The following is a 23,301-nucleotide window of genomic DNA, read 5'->3' as shown; positions in this document are numbered from 1 at the left end:
ACCACCATGCCTGGCTTTTCTGTCTATTCTTTAGAAGTAAAAGAGTTCAGAGCTGGACATGATGTCACATGTCTGTAGTCCCAGTGACTGGGGAGGCTGAGGCAGGAGGACAGAGAATTTGAGGCCAGCCTGGGCCACTAAGCAAATCCCTGCCTAAAAAAAAAAAAAAAAAAAACAAAAAAAAAAAAAAAAAAAAAAACAAACATAGAGCGAAAGTACTTTGTAGTTTGTATTGAACAACTTTGTGACTTCAAATTATCACTTAATTTAGAATGAACATTTCTCTGCTAAGTAATTTTGTACCTCATCGTTTATTATTTATTTTTATGGGTAGAATTAGTGTTTCTTTTTATGTCTTCACATTTAGTAGCTGAGTGATAGTCCATCATGTGGGTATCATAATGCATCCAACCACTCACCTCCATGGTTTGGTTGTTCCAGACTTTCTCTTTTCAGGCACTGCACTGCATGGTGTGTACTCAAGACCCTTCCTCCCTCTCACCTTTCAACCTTCTCAGGTTCTGCAGTCGTCCCAAGTTGGGCCAGCAGAGGGCGTGGTGGGCTTTCCTGCTCAGAGCAAGGCCAGGAGGCTGTTTTTCTATAGTACTTGTACTGTGAAAATTATCCCATTTTGAATCTTCAGTAATTATCCACAAACTCCAAAGGGATAATAGAAGTTATTAATTTTTCTATCAAGATCAAATACACACACCCCCAACACTCAAAGTAGTAAACTGTGAAGACTTAACAAAGGAATGAAATGGCCTGACGCCCAATTCAGAATAACTAAAGGAGCACTCTGCTTCATGCAGGGTGGCAAAGTCTCTGTGGGGGTGGCAGGGGGCAGTGACAATGCAGCAGGAAAGCAGACTCAACCTGAGGATACTGGTGGTACCACAGCAGGAGTCCAGACTGCCTAGGATTCACAGCTCCTTAGGAATGAAAATTTCGAGGCAAAACTGAACAGGGTGTTGCCATTTCTTTTTTCTCTGTGGAGCTGGGGAGCAGCCCAGGGCCCTGACAGTGCTAGCAGGCACTCTACCCTAGAGCTACTCCCTGGGCCCAGCAGGCATCTAGCACGTCCCATCTGTCACCCACCAGCCTTTCTGGTAGGCAGTACCGTGCGTTTTATTAGATGGTGCTGCAAACAGGGGTTCTATAGCCATCTTTCTCAACTCTCACCAAGATCATGAATTCCTGAGGGCAGTGACCTGCCTACACTTCTTGGCACACACAATTATGCCCACCAAATGACTAAGTCCAAGGTGGGTACTTAGCAAGTTGTCATTCAGCACTAATGACGGTTTCTATTCTTTGCAAGATGATCACCGAGGGGGACAGTAATGGTTAAGGCCCAGACTTTGGAGCCAAGCTGCCTGGGACTGTATCCGGACCCCATCACTTACCGGCAAAGCACTTTACTTCCTGAGCCAACGATCACTTCTGCTATGTAGTGAGAGTACTTACCCAAGAGAGTGCTTGGAAGAGTCAAAACACATTAATGGTGCTATGGGCAGGTGCAAGGGCCTAGGCCTGAGGGACACTCGGTAGCTGGTTCTAGGGCGGCTGCTGAGTGGACGGTGCTGAGGTCCTTCCTTGCACTCCTTTAGGCGGCTGCTGAGTGGACGATGCTGAGGTCCTCCCTTGCATTCCTAAGTTCTGACTCTTGAAGCTGCTGTTCTTCATGCCTCCACAGTCACTGAGGACTGCAGCCTCCATCCTCCCAGGTCCCCTGCCACTGTGTGTGGTGGCCATCCTGCCCCATGGGCTCTCTGAGATTATAGGCCCACATTTGCCCTTTACCCTCCCTGTGCAGGGCTCCACTGGGCCCCACCAAGAGCTGTGACCTCCCGGATGTCACGTTGCCCTCGGACAAGGCTGAAGCTGATCTCGTGTGCCCCTGGTAATAGCAGTGCTTTCTTCCCAGGGCTCCCACAAGTGTGTTCAGACCAGAAGAAATGAGGCTGTGTGCATGCAGGAGACTCAGTGGGCAAGGGAGCATGGCGTCCACTCTGGAGGACAGCAGGGAGTGGCAGGGCTGTGGAGTCATGTCCCTGCTTCTCTGCGGTCTCCTCTAGCACTCTCCTGTCCACTGACAGTGGGTTCTCCAGGGTGGGCAGTGTGGGGCACACACTCCAGATGTCCCTCAGGAACGAGCCTGTGGTAGGCTCTCCAGGGATGTGGCCTCTTCCCCAGGGGTGGACAGAGCTGAGAAGCGTCTGTGTCTGTGACTTTACAGTGTTTGGAATTCGCAGAGATGACTAGGACGTCTGAGGAAGTGAGACTCAGGGCACTGAGCCCTGGTGAGGCTGGGCAGGTGCCCAGGAGGGGCTGAAGGAGCAGAGGGAAAGGCAGAGGGGAGCCCACCTCTGAGGGGACACGAGGCTCTGCTGTGGTGGTGGGAGAGTCACGATGTCTTGAGGCACCGAGTGTCAGGCATCAGAGAATCAAAGAGGGCTTGGGAGCAAGGGACTAACATAAACCAGCGCCTGACTGAGGACCTGGCAGCTGTGTGACAAACTGATGTGACTCCATTTTTAAAAATAAATAAATAACAGCAGCTTCTTCCTCAAGGCCTGTCCTAAGAAAGGGGGCGTGACCCTTGTCCTTGGAAAAACCCACAGAGCACTCCTAAGCACATACCCACCCTGCTGAGTTGTTTGTCTGCAAATAACAGGAGAGATCTGTGGCGCCAGGTGTCCGTGACTCAGGCTAGATGAGAACCCATAGCAACCTCCAATCAGCATGAGTCAGGGAAAATACCTGGTATGCCAGATGACCCCCAGTAGTTTATGGTGGTTGATAACATGTTGGGAAATCATGTAGTTTAGCACGTACACCCCTCGTGGCCTAAACCAATCAGTTCAAAGGAATCCCCCTCTTGGACTAACCAATCACCCCTACCCAACTTGTTCCTGCCAGTGAATGTGCTAATCAATGTTAAGAGTTGTTATTTTACTTTCCCGGGGTGTGGAATGATTTGCTGTGTGATGTTGTGACGCATAGAGTATCCCCCCTAAACCTATAAAATCTCACTGAACAAAGGACTGGGACTCACTCCCTGGGACTGCTGCATTGTGAACGGTTGTGAGCTTGCAATAAACACTCTTGTGTGATTGCATTGGATTCGGCTCCTGGAGGTCTACTGGGGTCCCACGAATCTGGCATTACACGAATCTGGCATTACACGTCACTTCAAACTGAGGGGCAGGGCAAGGGGTGAGCAGGAGGGGTGCTGGGGCCCGCTGGGCCAGCTAGGTGAGCAGGCTGAGGTGGGTGAGGAGGTGGAGGGAAGGGGGTAGGTTCTAGGGGTCCTCTGAAGTTGGGTGGGAAAGACGGAGGGAGTCAGGTAGGACCCGGGGTTTCGGCCTGAGTGGCAGGGCAGAAAAGACTGCATGCAATTCCTGACGTGGACCGACAGGAGGTGGACAGGAGTCCGGCAGGATGAGAAGACACCTGGCCACGTGGGTGCTCTGACATAGTCTCTCTGTTCCATGACAATGGTCTCCAGAACAGGCTGGGAACACCGACTCCTCCATTCCAAACACAGCGGCCAGTGAGGAGCAGAATAGGATTTGGACCACGGGCCGCAGCAGGTCTCTATGAATCATGCAGGACTTCATCGGGAGGCAAGGACGCCTGAGGGGAAGGTCTGCAGGGCCCAGCTTAAAAGAACCAGGTCTGTGCTTCTCTGAAATCACCAATGAAAATACGCAACTGCAGAAATGCTCCACATTCAAAGCTTTTATTTTGAAAAATAAAATACAAAAGTCATTAAGTTGTAAATGTATACGGTAATTTCCCAACTTCTCAGAAACAATACAATGAATTACTTAAATAATTAAGATATTTAATATTATCCACATCAATACATTTAAACAGGCACAAGTGTTCTACGAAACATTGGACCAAGTACAGACAACCTACCCCAAAATGAAACTGCCCATTTTGCTTACAGAATACCATTTTTAAACCCTCCCCTTGAAAACGAAGTTTGGAATTTGTTAAGAAAAGATGAGGACAAGAGTAGGGCTAACTGAGGGCATTGTCCCCTGGCTCCTTATCACAGGAGCGGACACCCGCCCTTGGCAGGAGGGGCTGGAGTGCACAGGAGACGGCTGGCTGCCTGGGCTCCGCTGGGCTCCGCAGCTCCCTGGGGCAGACAGACAGAGCGTTAGGACTCCCGGGCTCCCTGCCTCCTGCCTCCATCCCTGCTCAGGGCACGCGCACCTGCAAGTGACTTCTGTGCAAAGTGCAGAGGCAGCCCTACCCTGGGCACGGCTCAGTGAAGCCACTGAGGGCACCACATCCAGGGTGCAGCGGTCACCTTGATGCCCTGGCCATCTGAACAGGTGCACACCGAGACCCTGCAGAGAAAGTGCCAGAGAGCACCGAGATGTAGAGGGACCCAAGAAACCAGGGACGGGCATGTCCCAGGATGCGCGGCAGCCCCCAGCTTCCCTGAGGGCTGGGCACCCACAGGCTCAGTCAGCAGGCCAGGGTGGAACACTGCCCTGGGCGCCCCAGGGCCGGGTCAACAGGCAACGCCTTCTCTCATGGACCAGCCAGTGGGTCAAGGAGGCCCCTGTGCATCGGCAGGGCTGGGGTACCACCTGCGGATGCTGAGGCCACCTGGGTGAACAAAATCATCCAGGATGCAGGACAGCGGTTGGACATGCAAGTCTGTATGCAAGGGGGCATGCAAAGGGTGTGCAGAGGACATGGTAGGGACACGCAGCATCTGTACCTTGGAAAAAAGGCAACTGTGATTCTAAAACCTATTAACTCAGTGACACAGCAGTGCTCCATAAACACAGCAAACCACAAAGATCTCCCACTCAATCTCTCTTACTTAACTTCAGTTTTCTCATCTACAACAACAGGAATAACATGGGGTAGGAAAGACAGTGGAATGAGAAGGACATGATTACCCGAAGTACATGTATGAAGACACGGATGGTGTGACTCTACTTTGTGTACCATCAGAGACATGAATAACTGTGCTCTATGTGTGTACTATGAATTGTAATGCATTCTGCTGTCATATATAACAAATTAAAATTAAAAAATAAGTTAAGAAAACAGGAATAATAGCATTTACCTGCCAGAATGCTTTGAGAACTGAAAGAATATATATATTAATTATGTTCACATAATATATAGTTATATATATAGTTATATATATTATGTGAACATAATTAATAGATAAATAAAAACAGAGTGCACTTGTGGGCTTATGCACTCAGTACATGGTTATTACATAAAGTAAAAATAAAAGCAAAAATCAGGCCACGTGCAGTGGTGCATGTCTGTAATCCCAGCAACTCAGGAGGCTGAGGGAGGAGGATTGTAAGTTCAAAGCCAGCCTCAGCAACTTAGCTAAGGCACTTAGCAACTCAGCAAGACCGTGCTCTTATCAAATATAGAAAAAGGGATGGGGATGTGGCTCAGTGGTTAAGTGCCCTGGGTTCAATATGCAGCACCAAAACCCAACTAACCAAACAGAAATTCAGCAAACAAACTAAAGAAAAAAATCACAACCACGTGTTTAGAGACGTTGTCTGGGCTCCAAATGACCTGGGGTGTGAGCACTTGGGAGCAGCTCTGCCAGGAGACCTGGGTTCAGAACCAGCTTCACCACAATTGACCTGAGGACGCACATGCACCCAGTCCCCAGGGGACTGGGAAGGCGTGCTGGCCACTCAACACTCAGCCCTTACAAGTCATCTCAGACAGCATGATACACTAAGTAGAGCAAGGGCCAGGCACAGTGGCCCACGCCTACAATCCCAGCTATAGGGGAGGCTGGGGAAGAGGATTGCCAGCCTCAGCAACTTAGCAGTAAGATCCTGTCTCAAATAAATAAATAAATAAAAGTGTAAGGGCAATCTTGAAAAACAAAACAGAAGAAAAAAATCTCATACACACATACTCGTCCAAGTCCAGCAGAGAGAGCAAGCAGCAGGGGCAGTGGGGAGAGACTGGTGACAAGTCAAGAGAAGATGCTCTTTAGCTCTGGGCTCCCTCTTGCTCCATGAGATGACCTAATATCTTGCTCCCTCTGAGATCAGTTTCCTCATCAGCAAAAGGTGAGTGGGCTTGTCCTCTCCATAGTCATGATGTCAGACCCCTTCATCACCAAGGTAACACCTAACTCTATTTGTGTGTCCCTGAAGACGTGAGGGTGTTAAGTGCTACCAGTGACCTCTTCATCTTAGAGGTGGCACTCTTTGTTTTTTTTGGTGGTGCTGGGATTGAACCCAGGGCCTCATGCATGCTGGGCAAGCACTCTTACCACTGAGCTGTATCTTCAGCCCTTTGTTTTACAGATGAAGAAACTAGGACACAGTGAGGTTAAGTAATTTGCTCAATGCCACACAGCAAGTGACTGAGGAAGGATTCCAACCCAGGCACCTGACTCCAAAGCTGTGCTCTCCACCTGGTGATGTGGCCTTCTGAGACAGCCCAGGGGGACACCCCAGAACCCAGGAGTGAAGCCCAACCCTCACCTTGAGGTGTGAAGGAGGTTCCAGGCCCTGCTACTCCATAGGCTCCGTCTGTTGAGGGAAGAAAAGATGCTTTAAAGTCCTTGAAGTTGGCTGGCCCAGTGTGTCTGTTCCACTGAGACATCAGGCAGGGTCTGCAAGCTCTGAGCCCAGACTTCCCAATAAACACAGTCTACAGCTGCTGTACAACGAAGCCTCTGACTGGCTTCCCGGGTTCCAGAGAGGGAGACTGAACCCTTGAAGTCTCCCAAGTGAAGTTTATATGTGAGCTGAACCACATTAACCACAGGGCTCCGACATGGCTGCAAGTCTTTTGCCCAATTTTTAAAAACCTTTTTATATTGATTTGTAGTAATTATCTATATTCTACAAGTGAGTCCTTTGTTTCAAACATTTTTCCTGCTTAAGGCTTATTATTCTTCATGATTTTCAATAAGTACATATTCTCAACTCTAATAGTTCAAATTGTCCATCTTTAAATAATCAGTGCTTTTTTTTAAAAAAAAAAAACACTTTTCAGTTGTAGGTGGACACAATACCTTTATTTGATTTATTTACTTTTATGTGGTGCTGAGGATGGCACCCAGGGCCTCGCACGGGCAAGGTGAGCGCTCCACCGCTGAGCCACAGCCCCAGACCCATGATCAGTGCTTTTAGGACTTGTTTAAGAAGCCTTTTCCTCGGGGCTGGGGATGTGGCTCAAGCGGTAGCGCGCTCGCCTGGCATGCGTGCGGCCCGGGTTCGATCCTCAGCACCACATACAAACAAAGATGTTGTGTTCGCCGAAAACTAAAATAAATAAATAAATAAATAAATAAATAAACTCTCTCTCTCTCTCTCTCTCCCCCTCTCCTCTCTTAAAAAAAAAAAAAAAAAAAAAAAAAAAGAAGCCTTTTCCTCTTAAGGTCATGAAGATATTCTCCTCCGTGGTCTTCTAACAACCTCATTATTCTGTCTTTCCCAGTTAGGTCTACAATCTACTGCAAATGACTTTCATGTGCCATGGGCCAGGGCTGTCCCCTTAGTTTCAGTCTCAATTCCCTTTTCTGCGTCCTCCACATTCATCCAAACCAGCCTTGGACCTGACGTCCCTTCAAGACTGCCTCTTGGACCGTTCTCTGGCTTGGATGACTGCAGCTTCTGTGTGAGAGTCCACTTATGACCCATCCAGATTTCTGGGACGTCAGGCCCACAGCCTTGCACACCTCTATCTGTAAGTTGATCAAAGTTTTTTCAGATAAATCGGGAGTCTCTTGGGAAGATCTTTCTTTTTCCTCAAACTCCTAAGGATGAATTCCAATTTCTCATGTATTATAGATACCCAGTAAACATCTGCTGAGTAAATGAAATGACTGGATTGTTGAATTTCATTAAATATATGGGATTAGGATCTGGGATTATGGGTGTCACAGCACTTGCCTAGCACGTGTGAGGCACTGGATTTGACCCTTAGCACCATATAAATAAACAAAATACAGTTATTGTGTCCATGCACAACTAAAAATATTTTAAAAAATATAATGCCTCGAAAGAACTCTGAAATTTTCAAGCAACAGGTATCAGGGATTGGCGGCTGTCCTGTGACCTCTGTGGTGTGAGTCGGGCCTTTCTCAGTGGTCAGCCGTCTGCTCCAGGCTTGCTTCATGCACACCTCACAAGTCTGAGCACGGTGGCATCTAGAAGAGCCTGGAACTGAGTTCAGGGCTGAGTTTCACTCTGACCAAGAAGCTGAGCACTGACAGCAGCATCGGGAGATGGCAGGTGGCTGCTGCCCTCCAGCAGTGGCCCTTGTTCCTTCCAACCCCTGCCTGTGGTGACTGGGGATGCCCAGAGGAGCTACTCCTGGCCCGTCAGCCATCATGCTCCCTGTTCCCTGTGTATCAGGAAGCCATGGTGGAAAGCAAGTGGGTGTGAAGTTACCAGGAACAACTCTGGTTTGAAAGGAAAAGTTAACAAGCTTCAAACTCTGGCCACTCTTCCTGAGGGCTAACGGCTGGGTCCTGTAGGCGCTAAGTGAGGAAACCGGAGGGCCATGGGGGAGTGTAGTGAGAACAGAGAGGGTGGCCTGCACTCTGCTGATCTGGAGCAGGGCAGACTCACCACAGCACCCTCCTAGGTGGGAAACACTATGTGGCCTTGGTTTCAGCTATCAATAGGAATTTCCCTAGTTTTGGAAGCTACTGAGCTCCCTGAAATCAAGATTGTTAAAACTGCCAGGCACTGATGCCAATCCTCCTACCACCAGCACATATCATGATCTCTTTCCTATTTTTCTCTTTTGTTTTCCTAATTTTGACTTTTTAAATTCCAGGATGTCTTTAGAAAGATTAGTTTGATGCAAGATCCCATCTCTTATACAGCAGGAGGAAGCAGATACAGTGTACAGTACCTGGGGTTTTTCCTTCAGAAAGTCAGGTAGCTGGAATTCTCCTTTGTAGACCTGAGAAAACAGAGCATGTGAGAGTTGAAGGAAGCCACCCTGGCCCATCCCCTCAAGAAGCTGAAAGAAGCCACCCTGGCCCATCCCCTCAGGAGGCTGAAGGAAGCCACCCTGGCCCATCCCCTCAGGAGTCTACAGCACTGACTGTCTTCCCTCTTGGAGGGTTCAGAGCAGCCATGGGGTAGGACCATGGCCGAGCTGCTTCAGGGCTGCCTCAGTGCCCCTGGTGGGCTGGCTGGGCAGGATCAGCGTCCAAGCTTCCAGACACACCAGCTGAGAGGCAGCAGGCCCCAGTAAGGCTCACAGGACCCACCTGCTTAGGAATAAGCTTTTCCTTGCAACTCTGGGGATAATCCAACTTTATGTTCCTCAGTTTACACATTATTCCCACTATGATATGAACACTGAATGATTCTTAAAAGTGATACATACTTTAATTTCATAAAAACTTATTATAATCAATAAGTATTTTCAATATATAAAAATGTTTCTAGCACAACAAATAGCTAAAAAGTAATTTTAAAGAACACTACCATTCACAACAGCCTCAACCCTGCCCTAGGGTTGAACATAATAATAGATGTGTAAGACCTATATATAGCAAACTGTAAAACACTGAGAGAAACTAAAGAGCTACTCAAGTGGCAGGGCACACACTTTTAGGGACAGGAAGGTTCCAACAGTAGTGACATTCACACCTTCAGTTATTTCCAGGTAGATTCTAGCATGTTTTTTCTTTGAGACTTCAAGCAGGCAGTGAAAGTCACTGGAAGTGTACAGGCCCCAAGTGGTCAAGGACACCTTAAAGGAAGGACAAAGCAGGAGGGCTTATGGTAACAGATGCCAAGACTTAGTACTCAGTCATGCTCAGGTCACATTAGTCACCCACGTAAGCTAAGCTCACTGAATAGCCATGACCACCACAGTTAGGTGCGAAGCAGAACCGGGAGCCAGAAGGCCCCTTGTGCAGAGCCGGTGATGTGCAAGGGGTGCTGCCGCCACAGTGGTGCCTACAGCCACAGGCAGCAGCACAGACAGGACTGCTGCTGGGCTACCAAGGGTTCAGGCAACTTGGTTGCCTTCTGAATTTAGTTACTGAAGTGAAACATACATGCAGGAAAGTGTACCTTCACCTCCCCTCCAGTGACTGTAATCCACGCAGCCTCACGGGCCGTGCACCTCAAGATGTAGAAAGCCCCCACCCTTGAAGGCCTCCCTCTCCCCGCTCCCCACGAGATCTTCAGGCTGGCTGCACGCGTGGGTTTCAGAAGTAAGGCTTCTATGGAGGGATGAAAAAAAATGTTAAGTCACAAATACAAACAAATCCAAAAGGGGCTGCGGTTGTGGCTCAGTGGTAGAACACTCCTCTAGCATGTGCGAGGCCCTGGGTTCAATCCTCAGCACCACATAAAAATAAGTAAGTGAAATAAAGGTATTGTGTCCATCTACAACTAAAAAATAAATATTAAAAAAAGAAAAAAGTAAGCAGGAGGGCTGGAACTGTGGCTCAGCGGTAGTGCACTTGCCTGGCATGTGTGAGGCACTGGGTTTGATTCTCAGCACCACATATAAATAAATAAAATAAAGATCTATCAATAACTAAGGAAAAAAATTTAAAAAAATTAAGCGATAATGGGCTGTAGTTGTGGCTCAGTGTAGAGTACTTACTGGGCATGTGTGAGATCCTGGGTTTGATCCTCAGCACTGCATATAAATAAATAAAAGATTCATTGACAACTAAAAAAGTATATATATAAAAATAAAAAAAAAAATGGCAATGGCTGGAGCATTATGTTAAGTTGAACTCAGAAAGTCAAGGGTGGCACAGAGTTTTCTCTCCTAGGTGGAAGCTAGAGAGGAAAAAGGAAAAACAAAGAACAGGGAATCTTGTGAAAACATAAGGGAGACCAGTAGGAAAGGGGAACAGGATAGGAGCACTGGGGAGCGAAACTGGCCAAATCACATGGCCACATGTACATGTATATGTGCCAATGCATGCCAGTGACCCCAGCATTACGCAGAATTATAAATAAAAATGTATGAATTTTTTTAAAGGGGAAGATGCCTGAGGTTTTCTCCTTTCAGCATCACGTAGGGAACAAAGGCTGACACTGGAGAAAGCCCTTTCCTCTGACCAAGAGCTCCTCCCCAGTGCAGGAAGGCAGCGGCCACTCTGCTTGCAGAGCAAAGCCAGGTATGGATTTCCCTGGGGAAAAGAACATGCCTTGGACATTATGCTCCCACCAGCCCTCAGAGTGCTCTGCTGAAGGCAGGAGGCCAGGGATGCAGACCCCCCCAGGGGCCCACAGTGGGCAGCAGCAGCACGGTCACTGGAGAGCCCCTTGTGTAGCTGCACCCTCACCTGTGGGGCGTGCCACTGCCACAATTCCTCCCTGTACAACCAGCTTGTGGTGGTGTCTGACTGGAGCTGACAGCTGCCTCCTGTGGCTATATTACATTAATAAGCTCCTGGGTCCAGCCTCCAGCTCTGTAGCACAGCAGTGCCCCCTAGACTCCGACCTCCAGCACTGCAGCACAGCAGTGCCCCGTAGACTCCCACCTCCAGCTCTGCAGAAGAGCAGCACCCACTAGATTCCCGCCTCCAGCTCTGCAGCACAGAAGCATCTCTAAGACTTAGTTTTATTATTTAAAGCAATTTTCTATTTACAGAAAAATTGAGTACAAAGCAGAGTCCTCATATATTTACTGCCCTTTCCCTATTTTTAACATCTTATGCTACTGCAGTATATTTGTTACAATTAATGGAGCAGTGTGGAAATAATGTTATCAACTAAAGCCCACAGTTTACAACAGGGCTTGCTGTTTATGTTGCCCTACATCTATCTCATCATTTGTTTTTTGTTTGGTACTGGGGACTGAACCCTGAGAGCACTTAACCACTGATCTTTTTACTATTTCCCTAGCTTTGCCCTTTCCAGAGTGTCACAGAGTTGGATTCAGATTGCCTTCTTTCCCTTAGCACTATGCATCTGAAGTTCTTGTTTTTTTGTGACTCGACAGCTCTCTTCCTTCCTGAATACTATTCCAAGCATCTGGATGTACCACTGTTTGAAAATTTTTATTTATATTTATTTAGTTGTAGATGAACATACAATATCTTTATTTATTTTTATGTGGTGCTGAGGATCAAACCCAGTGCCTCACACATGCAAGGCAAGTACTTTACCACTGAGCCCCAGCCCCAGCCCCCACTGTTTGATCATCGATTCCTTGCTTCCAAGCTTTGGTAATTATGAATGAAGCTGTCATAAGCTTCTGTGCCTAGGTTTCATGTGAACGTGTGCCTTCAGCTCCTTGGGGTCAACACCAAGGAGTGTGACTGCTGGATCACATGATAAGAGTATTTAGTTTTGCAAGAAACTACCATGTTCACTTCCAAGAGGCTATACCACTTGCATTCCAGGAGCAACCAACGCGGTGAGTCCGTCTGCTGCCACATCCAGTGGTACCTGGCACTGCAGTGAGTGCTCTGGATCTGGACCATGTTAACTGGTAGTGGTGCCTCAGGACTGCTTAGTCTGCAGTTCCCTATCCGTGTGTGCCCAGCAGACTGTTGTGTGCTTAGCTTCCATCTGGGCATCTCTGGCAGAACTCCTTCTCAGATTTTCTGGTTGTTGTTTAATGGGGCTGTCTTATTATCTCTTGAGGTGTTATTATTATTATTATTGTATTGGTAGATGGACACAATGCCTTTGTTTATCTTTATGTAGTGCTAAGGATTGAACCCAGTGCCTCACACGTGCTAGGTGAGTGCTCTCCCATGGAGCCCCAGCCCTAACTATCTCTGAGCCTCAAGAGCTCTGTGTGTATTCTAGATGACAGGCCTTTATCACTAGTGTACTTGCAAAATTGCTTCTCAGTCTGCAGTTTGTCCTTTCATTCTCTTCATCTTGTTTGCTTTTTCTGAAATTAACAAAGATTCTTTAACTTTCATCTATTAGTGTGATCATAGTTTAAAATCTATATTTATTTTATTTTATTTTTTTAAAATTTATTTATTTATTTATTTTAAAAAATATTTATTTATTTTTTCTTAGTTCTCGGCGGACACAACATCTTTGTTTGTATGTGGTGCTGAGGATCGAACCCCGGCCACACGCATGCCAGACGAGCGCGCTACTGCTTGAGCCACATCCCCAGCCCTATTTATTTATTTTCTATTTTAGTTCTCGGCAGACACAACATCTTTGTTGGTATGTGGTGCTGAGGATCGAACCCGGGCCGGCCTGCACGCATGCCAGGCGAGCGCGCTACCGCTTGAGCCACATCCCCAGCCCCTAAAATCTATATTTAAAATGAGTTTCAGGGGCTGGGGATGTGGCTCAAGCGGTAGCGCGCTCGCCTGGCGTGCGTGCGATTCGGGTTGGATCCTCAGCACCACATACCAACAAAGATGTTAAACCACATATCAACAAAGATGTTGTGTCCGCCGAGAACTAAAAAACAAATATTAAAAAATTCTCTCTCTCTCCCCCCTCTCTCACTCTCTCTTTAAAAATAAAATAAAATAAAATGAGTTTCTTGTAAACAATACATAAATGGGTTTTGAGTTTTAATCCACCCTGACAGTCTATCCACTGGTGAGCTTAGGCCATTCACTTTTTCAATGGATGACTATCTTATCATATTTATAATTATTTTCCATTGGTGACTTTTTCTTTCTTCTTCTACTGTCTTCTTCAGTTTTACTGGAGCGTTTCGTGATTTCATTTTCTCTCCTCGTTAAGCATATTAAGTACGCTACTCTTCAAAAAATTCTGAGTCTCTGCCCTTGAGTTTGCAATACATATTTACAACTCATCTTTGCCCATTTCCAAATGATGCTGCACTGCCTGCGGGTGGTGAGATCCTCTCACTGCCCAGCACTCCCTGCGCTCACAATACTGCTGTCACTCACTCACTGATTCATGAGCTACAATCACCAAATATATGGCTGCTACTACAGTTCTGAATAAACTGTTGTCTGTCAGATAGCTAAGAAGTTTACTCTCATTCCTTCACTAGAGCTCTTCCTCTGTTTAGGTAGCTCTGGTTTCTTACCTACATTACCTTCCTCCTCTCTAAGGAACTTCTTGTGACATGTCTCTCAAGGAGATCTATTGGTGATGACATTCCTCCATTATTCGCCTAAGCAAGCCCTTCTTCAGTTATGAAAGATAACTTTGCTGGATACTGAATTTTGGGTAGATGGATTTTCTGCTTTAGGACTTCAGCTATTTGACCCCATTGCTCTCTCTCTTTTAAAAAATATTTATTTTTAGTTTTAGGAGGATACAATATCTTTATTTTATTTTTATGTGGTACTGAGAATTGAACCCAGTGCCTCACGCATGCTAGGCGAGCACGCTACCACTTGAGCTACATCCCTAGCCCCTCTCTCTCCCTTTTTTTATTTTTTAGGTGGACACAATATCTTTTATTTTTATGTGGTGCTGAGGATCAAACCCAGTGCCTCATGCATGCTAGGCAAACACTCTACCACTGAGCCACAACCCCAGCCCCCCCCTTCTCTTTTTGCTTGCATGTATTCTGTAAACTTCTCCTCCTCCTCCTTCTTTTGTTTTTTAAACTTCTAGGTTCTTTCAAGATTGTCTTTCTTTTCTTTTTTTTTTTTTTTGTACTAGGGCTTGAACCCAGAGGTGCTTTACCACTGAGCTACAACCCCAGCCCTATTTATTTTGAGTCACAGTCTTGCTAAGTTGCTTAGCACCTCACTAAGTTTCTAAGGCTGGCCTCTGACTTGTGATCCTCCCACCTCAGGTTTTTGAGTCACTGGGATTATAGGTGTGCACAGTTGTCTTTGATTGTCTGCAGTTTTTCATATGATATGCTGAGGTGTAAAAATTTTTGGTTATCCTGTTTGGATCCTCTAAACTATAGGATCTGTGGTTTGATGCCTATCATTAATTTTGGAACTAGGCTGTATTTACTCTACTGAAGGTATCAGATGCTAAAATTTTCTTTAGTGTGCCTGCTTTGTAGCTCTGTTGTTTCAGAGTTTCCCTAGAGACTCCTCCTTAAACTAGGGTGTAGAAATTGCAGGTCTGTCAGTGACTTACTGTTATTATGAGAGCCTGATGGGTGTGCTGTAAAATATGTGGGGTGGAGGAGTGTTCTATAATGTGGGATTATAGCACAGGTCTCTTAATGACTCTCTGGCTGGGCCATGACCTTCACCAAGGCTGCCTGGGCTCCCTATAACCTCCTCGGGTGAGACAGGAAAGCTAGAGGGGGCTGGAGTTGGGTGTCTATGTCCCCCAGGTCCTCTAGGCTCTGGTAAAGCCCAAGCCCAGCCTATGGAAGGACCCACCCCCAGGGCAGTCCACTGTTGAGGAGTGCTCTGAGCTTATATCAAAATGTCCACTTTCCCCCTCTCCCTGTCAGAAGCACTAGGAGACATTTTCCCAGATCTTTACTTAAAGAAGATGTGGGTCTCCTACAAGTAATTTGTGATTCTCAATATACACCTTTCCCTTGAATTTTGGGGCAGCAGTTTGACCTGTGGCCTCAATTCTGAGTGATATAAGACCTGATTTTCAGTTTGTAAAACTTTCTTTCTCTTTATCCTAGTATTCTACAATTTCATGTGCCTTGAATCTGGGCTTATTTTCTTCTCTCAGTGGTACTGAAGATGTCTGTCCTTTCTTCTTTTCTTTCTTTCTTTTTTTTTTTTTGTGTGTGTGTGGTCCTGGGGATCAGACAATCAGGGTCTCACACATACTAAGCAAGTGCTCGCTGGGCCACTATCTCAGCCCCATGGCCTTCTTTCATTACTTTAATAATTTCTTGCCCACCATTTTTCTGAAACTCTAGTCAGTCAAACAATGGACCATCTGAATTAAGTTTCTAAAAATTCTTACCCTTTCTAAGTCATCTCTTCATCTTTTTTATTCCACTGTCTAGGCAACTGCTCTACCATAAGCTATTTTTGTGGTATCTTCTAAGACATTTCCTCAACTTTATTTTTCCAATTCTTTTACTAATTTTAATTTAGCACTCATATTTTTAGTTTCCCAGTTTTTTGGTTATGTGTTTTTATTTATTTATTTATTTAAATTTCAATTTTTTGGTGGTGCCAGGGATGGAACCTAGGGCCTTGTGCATATGGGGCAAGCACTCTACTAACTGAGCTATACCCCCAGCCCCGGATCTCTGTTTTTATTTTTGAAAGTAACATCTTGTTCAGTTAAAGTTTTATTTTGCTCATGCATCCTGTGCTTCCTTTGAGGGCCTCTCTCTCCCCAGGGGTGCTCTGCTAAGTCTGGAGATCTAGGCTGTGAGGCGCTCAAGCTCACTAGAGCCTACATTCGAGGGAGGGTCGAGTCCATGGCAGGGGTGCTTCCTGAGCTGGTGTTTTGCTCAGGATTCTGAGTACCCTGTGGCAGTTCTTTTCTTTGGGGTCATCAAGCCCCCAGAGAAGGTGCCTTATTTCCCATCTGCAGGAGGTAGTTGCAGGTAGGAAGCTTGATGCCAGCATTCTGGAGCTGGGCAGACACATAGAGCTGGAGGGTGGCAGCGAAGGTGAAGTAGCACCCTGGCTTTAATTCTGGACGCGTACCTCTGTGCATGGTGTTCTGCCCATCCCCTCCTCTGTATGGTGTGTTGGGGTGCTTGGGTGAGAATTCTATTCCTGTGCAAACTTTTGACTCTTCCTACTTTTAGTATCAGACCTCCTCCTCCCCCCCCCCCCCCAATTTGTAATGCCTGGTGCTTCTAATTCCTGAGAATCTGTGGGGTTGAGGATGAACTGGATTACTTCTTACCTCTTTGCTTGCATGTATCCCCCACCCCCTTTTCTTCCAGGTATTTAAGTCTGGCTATCTTCCACACTGCTAAGTCATTTAACACTCCTACAATAGCTTTCTATTTCCATAGGTCAAGCTGAACAAGGAGGAGTGCTACAGTAATACTCAGTCTTTGGGAACTGTGTTGTTAGTGTACTCAAACAGTATGTCCGGTCTCTTGAGGTCCAGGCAAGTGATCTGTGGATGGGGTTCAAGGGTCTGCAGAGGCTGGAGACCACCATACACAGCACTACTAAGTGGAAGAACACATTGCTCCTAGGAAAGAAATTCCATGTCATGTGAGAGAAAGGACCAGTAAGTAAGGCACATAATTCTCATGATGTTTAGCTTCACTGTTAATTATATGTAAGAGAGGGGAGCTGGTGAACTGAACTAGGGTTTTTATGCCTCCTTTCTCTGCCCCAAGCGCTCCTATTCTGTGAGTCTGAAGGAATTTCTCTAAGCCTGAATATCCCAGGAACTGCTTTCCTCTTTCTACTCTTTCCTCTTTCTACCAACAGAACACCATGCACAGAGGTACGCCTCCAGAATGAAAGCCAGGGTGCTACTTCACCATAGCTGCCACCTTCCAGCTCTGTGTGTCTGCCCAGCTCTCTAGAAGGGCTCCCAGTCTTCTTCTTCTTCTTTTTTTTTTTTTTAAAAGATTGATGTGATTTATTTATACCTTTATTTTATTTATTTTTATGTGGTGCTGAGGATCAAACCCAGCGCCTCACACATGCTAGGCGAGAGCTCTACCACTGAGCCACAACCTCAGCCCCTCCCAGTCTTCTATATAATGAGTTACAGAGGTTACCACAATTCCGTCAATTATCTTACAGAGCAACACACATAAGAATTAAAATAAATGCATAAAAATATGAGCTCCACATATTTGACACTGATCTTTAGCTTTTACTTTTGCCAATGACAGTAACTTCCACATAACAGGATTTGGCTGGCAACAGATCACTGCCAAAGAAATGACTCAAACAACAAAGTGAGCAGTGTTCCTGTTTGGGGCCTGTGGGCTGAAATCAGGGGTAATTAACTGCACTGAAGGATGGTCTTCAGCTGAAGATGACTTCAGTTCAGAGCTGAAAACCCAAGAGGACGTTTTGCACACTGAGATCCCGTCTTTGGCATTCGTGGCTCTGTGCGTCCGGTGGCTGTGTCCATACAACTGGGGCATGGCAAGGTGGTGCTCCCTCTAGGATGCGGCCACCCCAGGTGGGAAGCCAGCAGCAGAGCCTGCACAGCCTCCAGCTGACATCCACAGGCAGCGAGGACTCGAAGCAGGCTGACGGCACTAGTGTGCTGCATTGCTGATCCCTGAGACACTGCAGCTGCACCAAGGGCCCTGAGCCAGGCGGCCAGCAGAGCTGTGCCTGGACTCCTGGTCACGGAAACTGTGAAGTGACACACCTATGGTTCTGAGGTGGTCTGCTGTGCTCCAGCAGACAGACAGGGACCTCCCGGTGTCAGGAAGGCAGTCACAGGACAAAGGCAGAGCCGAGGGAGGACTCTGGGGGCCGTGGGTGGCAGCTGGGCTTAAGGAGAACACTGGGACATCTGACTAGAAACTGGGGTGGGGGTCCTTGTCAAGCAGCAGCCCATACTCCAACCACTCTACCTGTGTACACTAGTAAGACGTCAAAGCCTGGCTCACAAAGCAGCTGGCCAGGCCATGGAGGTTTCCCTGTCATGTGCTGAGGGTGGCTTCCCCTAATATGCACAGTGAATGGCAAGAGGAGAAAGGGAGGCCAACAGAGGAGACCAGAGGGAGGGAAATGAGCCAGGTGGTGGAGGCTTGTAACACCCAGGGCCCCTAGCAGTGCTGGTGGAGCAGCGAGGCAGCACCCTGTGCCACGTCTGCTGCCTCCTCAGTGTGCTTCCCACATGTGGCCTTGTGGCCTCTCCATGCACCAAGTGACAGGATCATGGCATGACTTAGATTCCTCATTCCTGGTGGGGAGTGCTCTGCCAGGTGAGCAAACAGGTCCCACCCAAGGATGAGGAGGTGGGATCTGCAGGCCCACCACATGCAAGCAGCAGGCAGCAACAGCATGCCTAGACCCCTGCAGCTCATCAACGGTGACTCGGGCAAGCGAAGGGCACACGCATCTTTAGATCTTAATGGAGCGGGTGACTGGGGGCTTCTCACAGTCTCAGAGACAGAAGTGCAGAAGGACCCTGACACCGCAACTGTCCAGGAACTAAAACATAGCAGTACGACACAAGGCAACACCAGATACCTCCTGTGGGCACTAGGGAACAACAAGCCAATGGGCCATGCTACAGCAACAATACAGTGGGATCAGGAGAGGTGTGTGCCCCCTGTGCCACGCATCAGCTCCTCATGTGAAAACACGGAGAAGTCGGGAGATCAAAGCTCAGCACATAGACACTGCCCACACAAAGCTCATGAGGGGTGGCCTACAGGGCACACTGTTTGTGCGTGGGGTGGACTAAGTGGACTCAGGCTGCAGCTCACTGTGTAAGAGGCAGGAATTGGATTAGTTGTAATTCTTGGTTCCTGGCACACTTTCATCCTAACTCCATGCATAGCCTGCTGTTATTTATTTAGTAATATAATTCATTATTTTTAGTAATGTAATGAACATTCCCCCTTGAGGAATTACACTTGCTAGTTTCACAAGAAGAGAAAACATGCAACTGCAGCCAGATATTCTAATGCAGGAAGGGATCCAGAGTTTGAAATTTATATCTTTAATCCCTCCAGGCTCTTGTGGCCACTATAGGCTTATGATCTCCAAAACACACATACTGTAAAACAGCTGATAGCATGCTTGTTTACATATTCTCATTTTTCTGGAATTATTTTGGCGCCTTTGCAAATCTCAGACTTGGCCCTGAGAAGTGCAACAGTCTCATCCTGTCTGGAAACAACAGGATAAATGTTGTTAATACTTCTTATATCAAGAAGAAAACAAATTATCAGCCCTAAAACATACGATTCTTTTTTTAAAAAATATGTTTTTAGTAGTCAATGTACCTTTATTATTATTTTTTATTTATATGTGGTGCTGAGAACCGAACCCAGTGCCTCACACATGCTAGGCAAGCGCTCTACCACTGAGCTACAACCCCAGCCCTCAGAAGCATAAGATTCTACTCCAAAACATTTTAAAGAAAAAGAAATGTTTCAGTGTGATGACTTTTGGGTGAAGTTGGACAAAATGGCCTGAAATGTGAATTTAACTGGAAATGTACAGCAACTGCATAATAGAAACCTCTCCTTACTGCAGAAAGCAGTAGACACTATAGGAAATACAGCATTGAGACTTGGATTTTCTAGGGAAGTCTGGGCATTAGACATATCCAGACACTTCTGAAAAGAAGACATATGAATGGCAACACAGAAACACATACAAAACCGCTCAACATCACTAGCTACCAGGGAAGCTCAAATCAAAACTACCCACACGGCCTCTCCAGAAGGAAGCAACAAGGCTGGGCAAGGGTGTGCAGAAGTGGGCACCCTGCTTGCTGCTGGTGGGAATGTCGCTTTGGAGCACCATATGGAGAGACATGGAGAGCCCTCAAAGACCGAAGCTTCTGGGGCTCCAGGCGAGCTAAGCAAGGCTCTCCTCGGAGCTGCCACTTGATGCAGCACGACTGGGTGCACACCCAGAGGAAAGAGAACCCGCCCGCCTTCACTGCAGCACCCCCCCCCCCAGTGTTCACTGCAACACCTCACCCCGCCAAGAGGCAGTGTCGAGCCGTGAGGAAGAAACCCCATTACCTGCAACAGCACGGATGGCACTGGAAGCTGCGGTCCTGAGTGGAAGAATGTGGCACAGGGAGGCAAGGACTGAGTGGTCAGGCCCACATCCCCACACTGACGAGAGCCATCGTATGGATGCTCTCGTGGGTCTCCTTTAACCTGCTTCATGGCAGAAGACTTATTAAAGGGCTGGGGCTGCGCTCAGTGGTAGAGCGTTCGCCTAGAATGTGAGAGGCCCTGGGTTTGATCCTCAGCACCACATAAAAATAAATAAGTGAAATAAAGGTTTTGTGTCCATCTACAACTAAAAAATAAATATTAAAAAAAGAAAGAAAACTTGTTACAGCGTGGCTTGGGTCTGTGTTCTGCCCAGCCTCCCTGTGTCCTGATGGGCCTGGCACACTCACCTCTGGAGCTGCCTGCGGGACCTTGCCCACATCAGTGCTTGGGCCTGCACCTGCACAGGGCTCTCACCTTCGCTCCACCACCACTGCTGCCACCCTGCTGGTCGTCCTCAAGGACCCCGCTCAGGCAGTTCTCTCATTTTTTGTTTGATTTTCACTGAATTTGTTTATTCTTCCTCAGCATCTTGTTATGGGTCAGACACAAAATCTAGGTTTCTGTTTTTTGTTGTTGTTTTAGATATTTCCATGATCAAGAAATATCAAGGGGGGGTGGTTCTCCCCCACCCCATACTGGGGATTGAACTCAGGGGCACTCACCACTGAACCACACCCTCAGCCCTATTTTGTATTTTATTTAGAGATAGGGTCTCACTGAGTTGCTTAGTGCCTCACTATTGCTGAGGCTGGCTTTGAACTCACGATCCTCCTGTCTCAGCCTCCCAAGCCACTGTGATTACAGGCATGCATCACTGTACCCAGCAAGAAAATGGTTCTTACTCCAGTATTTAAAAACTCAATCCAGATAACTTTTTCTAATTTTAGGTGATTTTAATGAAGGTATAACATATAAGGGAAAATGTGGAAACCACAGGTGAATGAGCAATGAAATTTTATAGACTGAAGACAGATGAAGAAACAGAAACTAGCCTCGCATCTCTGTCTGGCCTTGATGTGACAAGGCCTCTGTATGTTGCAGACACAGAACCAGAAGCTAGAGGAGGCTGTGGTGGAGGGGAGGCTGAGGTGGAGGGGTTGCTGGAGCCCAGGATTTTTGAGCCCAGCCTGGGCAGCATGGTTAGGGGATGTCTCAACAAGTAAACTGCCAGCACAGTGGACAGACCTCTCTCTCCAGTCACTGGTGCTTTCCTCATGAAAACAAGCCAGGTCTGCACTTCCTGGGCACCAAGAAGGCACTGTGCTTCTGTGACTACCCATCCAATGCCCAGATCCCTGCAGTGACCATCCTGACAGACCAGAGCATTGTGGTATAAGACGTCCCACACCAAACTTCACAGGACGCTGCAGAAGCACTGGCATCTGCTTTTGAAATAAAGCGAAACACAGGAGAGGAAGAGAACTGTCATGCTGGGAGAGCACCCAGCTCTGTGGTGGCTGTTTGAAGGGGCATCAAATGTTAACACAATGGAATGTGAATTTCTCTAACTATAACCACTAGAATACAAAGCTTGTCACGTCTGAGCGCACAAATAAAAGAAATGAGAAACTAAAGGTAAATCATACCTCAAATCCAGTGGTAGTTGGAACAGTCCCACCATGGCACAGGAAGCCAACTGAGACAACAGAGTCAACCTACCTTGGGGCTGAGCTGTGGCTCAGTGGCAGAATGCTTGCCTAGCACATATGAGGCCCTGGGTTCGATCCTCAGCACCACATGAAAATAAATAAATAATATAAAGGTATTGTGTCTAACTACAACTAAAAAAATAAATATTAAAAGAAGGGGGACCAGGCTGGGGATGTGGCTCAAGCAGTAACGCGCTCGCCTGGTATATGCTGGGCGCTAGGTTCGATCCTCCGCACCACATAAAAATAAAGATGTTGTGTCCACCGAAAACTGAAAAATAAATATTAAAAAAACTCTCTCTCTCTCTTAAAAAAAAAAAAAGAAAAAAAAAGAGGGGGGGACCTATCAGGAGCCCACTGAGATGTGTCACATCCATGGCTGGGGCGGAGCTGGGAACCAGGACTTGAAAGTGAGACCCCTCTTGACACCTGGTTCTCTTCTTTTGAGGGGCTGGGTTTACTTGAGGAACAGAATGCCTCGTTAAAGTAACTCAAAAACACAGGAAGTCTAGAGAGGAGATGGAGGCCAGGCTGAAGCTAGGTTCAAGGTCCTTGATTTCTGTTTTCTTCTTTCTGTCATCTCCAGTGTGTTACAAAGTGGCTGCAACAGGGCCAGTTCAATGTCCTTTCATAGCAATGTTCAGAAGCAGGAAAAAATGGGTAAACTTTCTTCATACGACTCTTATCCACAACAGTTGGGTCAGAAAAACTGCTAACAAACACCTCCTCACATAAACATGGCCAGAAGAAACTGGTCCATGGCCATCCGTCTACAGGGAGTCCTAGGAAGTGCAGCTGATGTTTGAGCTTCCTTCGTCTCACACCTGCTGTGCCTCACGCCCTGGGGCCCTGGCCAGGGGGACAATGCTTCTTCTCTTCATTCCACTTCTGAAACCCAGGAAAGGGTCCCAAGACAAATCTGGGAGGACTCTTAGAGGGCAGGGTCACTGTGCTGGATGAATGACAACTCCCACCACCACCTCTGTCCAAGGCTGGCATGAACCTCCTCCCCACACAATGCCAGGAGGGGTTTCTCACTGAAGGAGACCCATGTAAGATGGCAATGGCAGAAATCAGGCCACTGCTCTTGGAG

At 47.1% G+C, this 23,301-nt stretch overlaps 1 protein-coding gene across 5 annotated transcripts in view; it reads right to left on the bottom strand.

Annotated features, from left to right (window-relative positions):
* Positions 1-3,729: 3,729 nt before the first annotated feature.
* TPST1 (tyrosylprotein sulfotransferase 1) overlaps positions 3,730-23,301 on the bottom strand; it is a 93,554-nt gene continuing 73,982 nt past the window's right edge. For 2 of the 5 annotated variants that reach the window (XM_081298387.1, XM_081298385.1), the window contains 3 exons: positions 8,896-8,946; positions 6,510-6,557; positions 3,730-4,153 (listed from right to left, as the gene is read on the bottom strand). In XM_081298387.1, coding sequence (XP_081154513.1) covers positions 6,540-6,557; positions 8,896-8,946 — 69 coding nt within the window. In that variant the 3' untranslated portion in view covers positions 3,730-4,153; positions 6,510-6,539. Of the gene's footprint in view, positions 4,368-5,932; positions 5,982-6,509; positions 6,558-8,895; positions 8,947-23,301 lie in introns of all 5 variants that reach the window. The other 3 variants (XR_014022543.1, XR_014022544.1, XM_081298386.1) reach the window with 3 other exon arrangements.

The sequence above is a fragment of the Spermophilus citellus genome, assembly GCF_964194105.1.
Source record: "Spermophilus citellus genome assembly, chromosome: 6".
NCBI classification, from domain to species: Eukaryota; Metazoa; Chordata; class Mammalia; order Rodentia; family Sciuridae; genus Spermophilus; species Spermophilus citellus.
The sequence above is the reverse complement of the archived record's forward strand: the minus strand, read 5'-3'. Positions and strand labels throughout refer to the sequence as shown.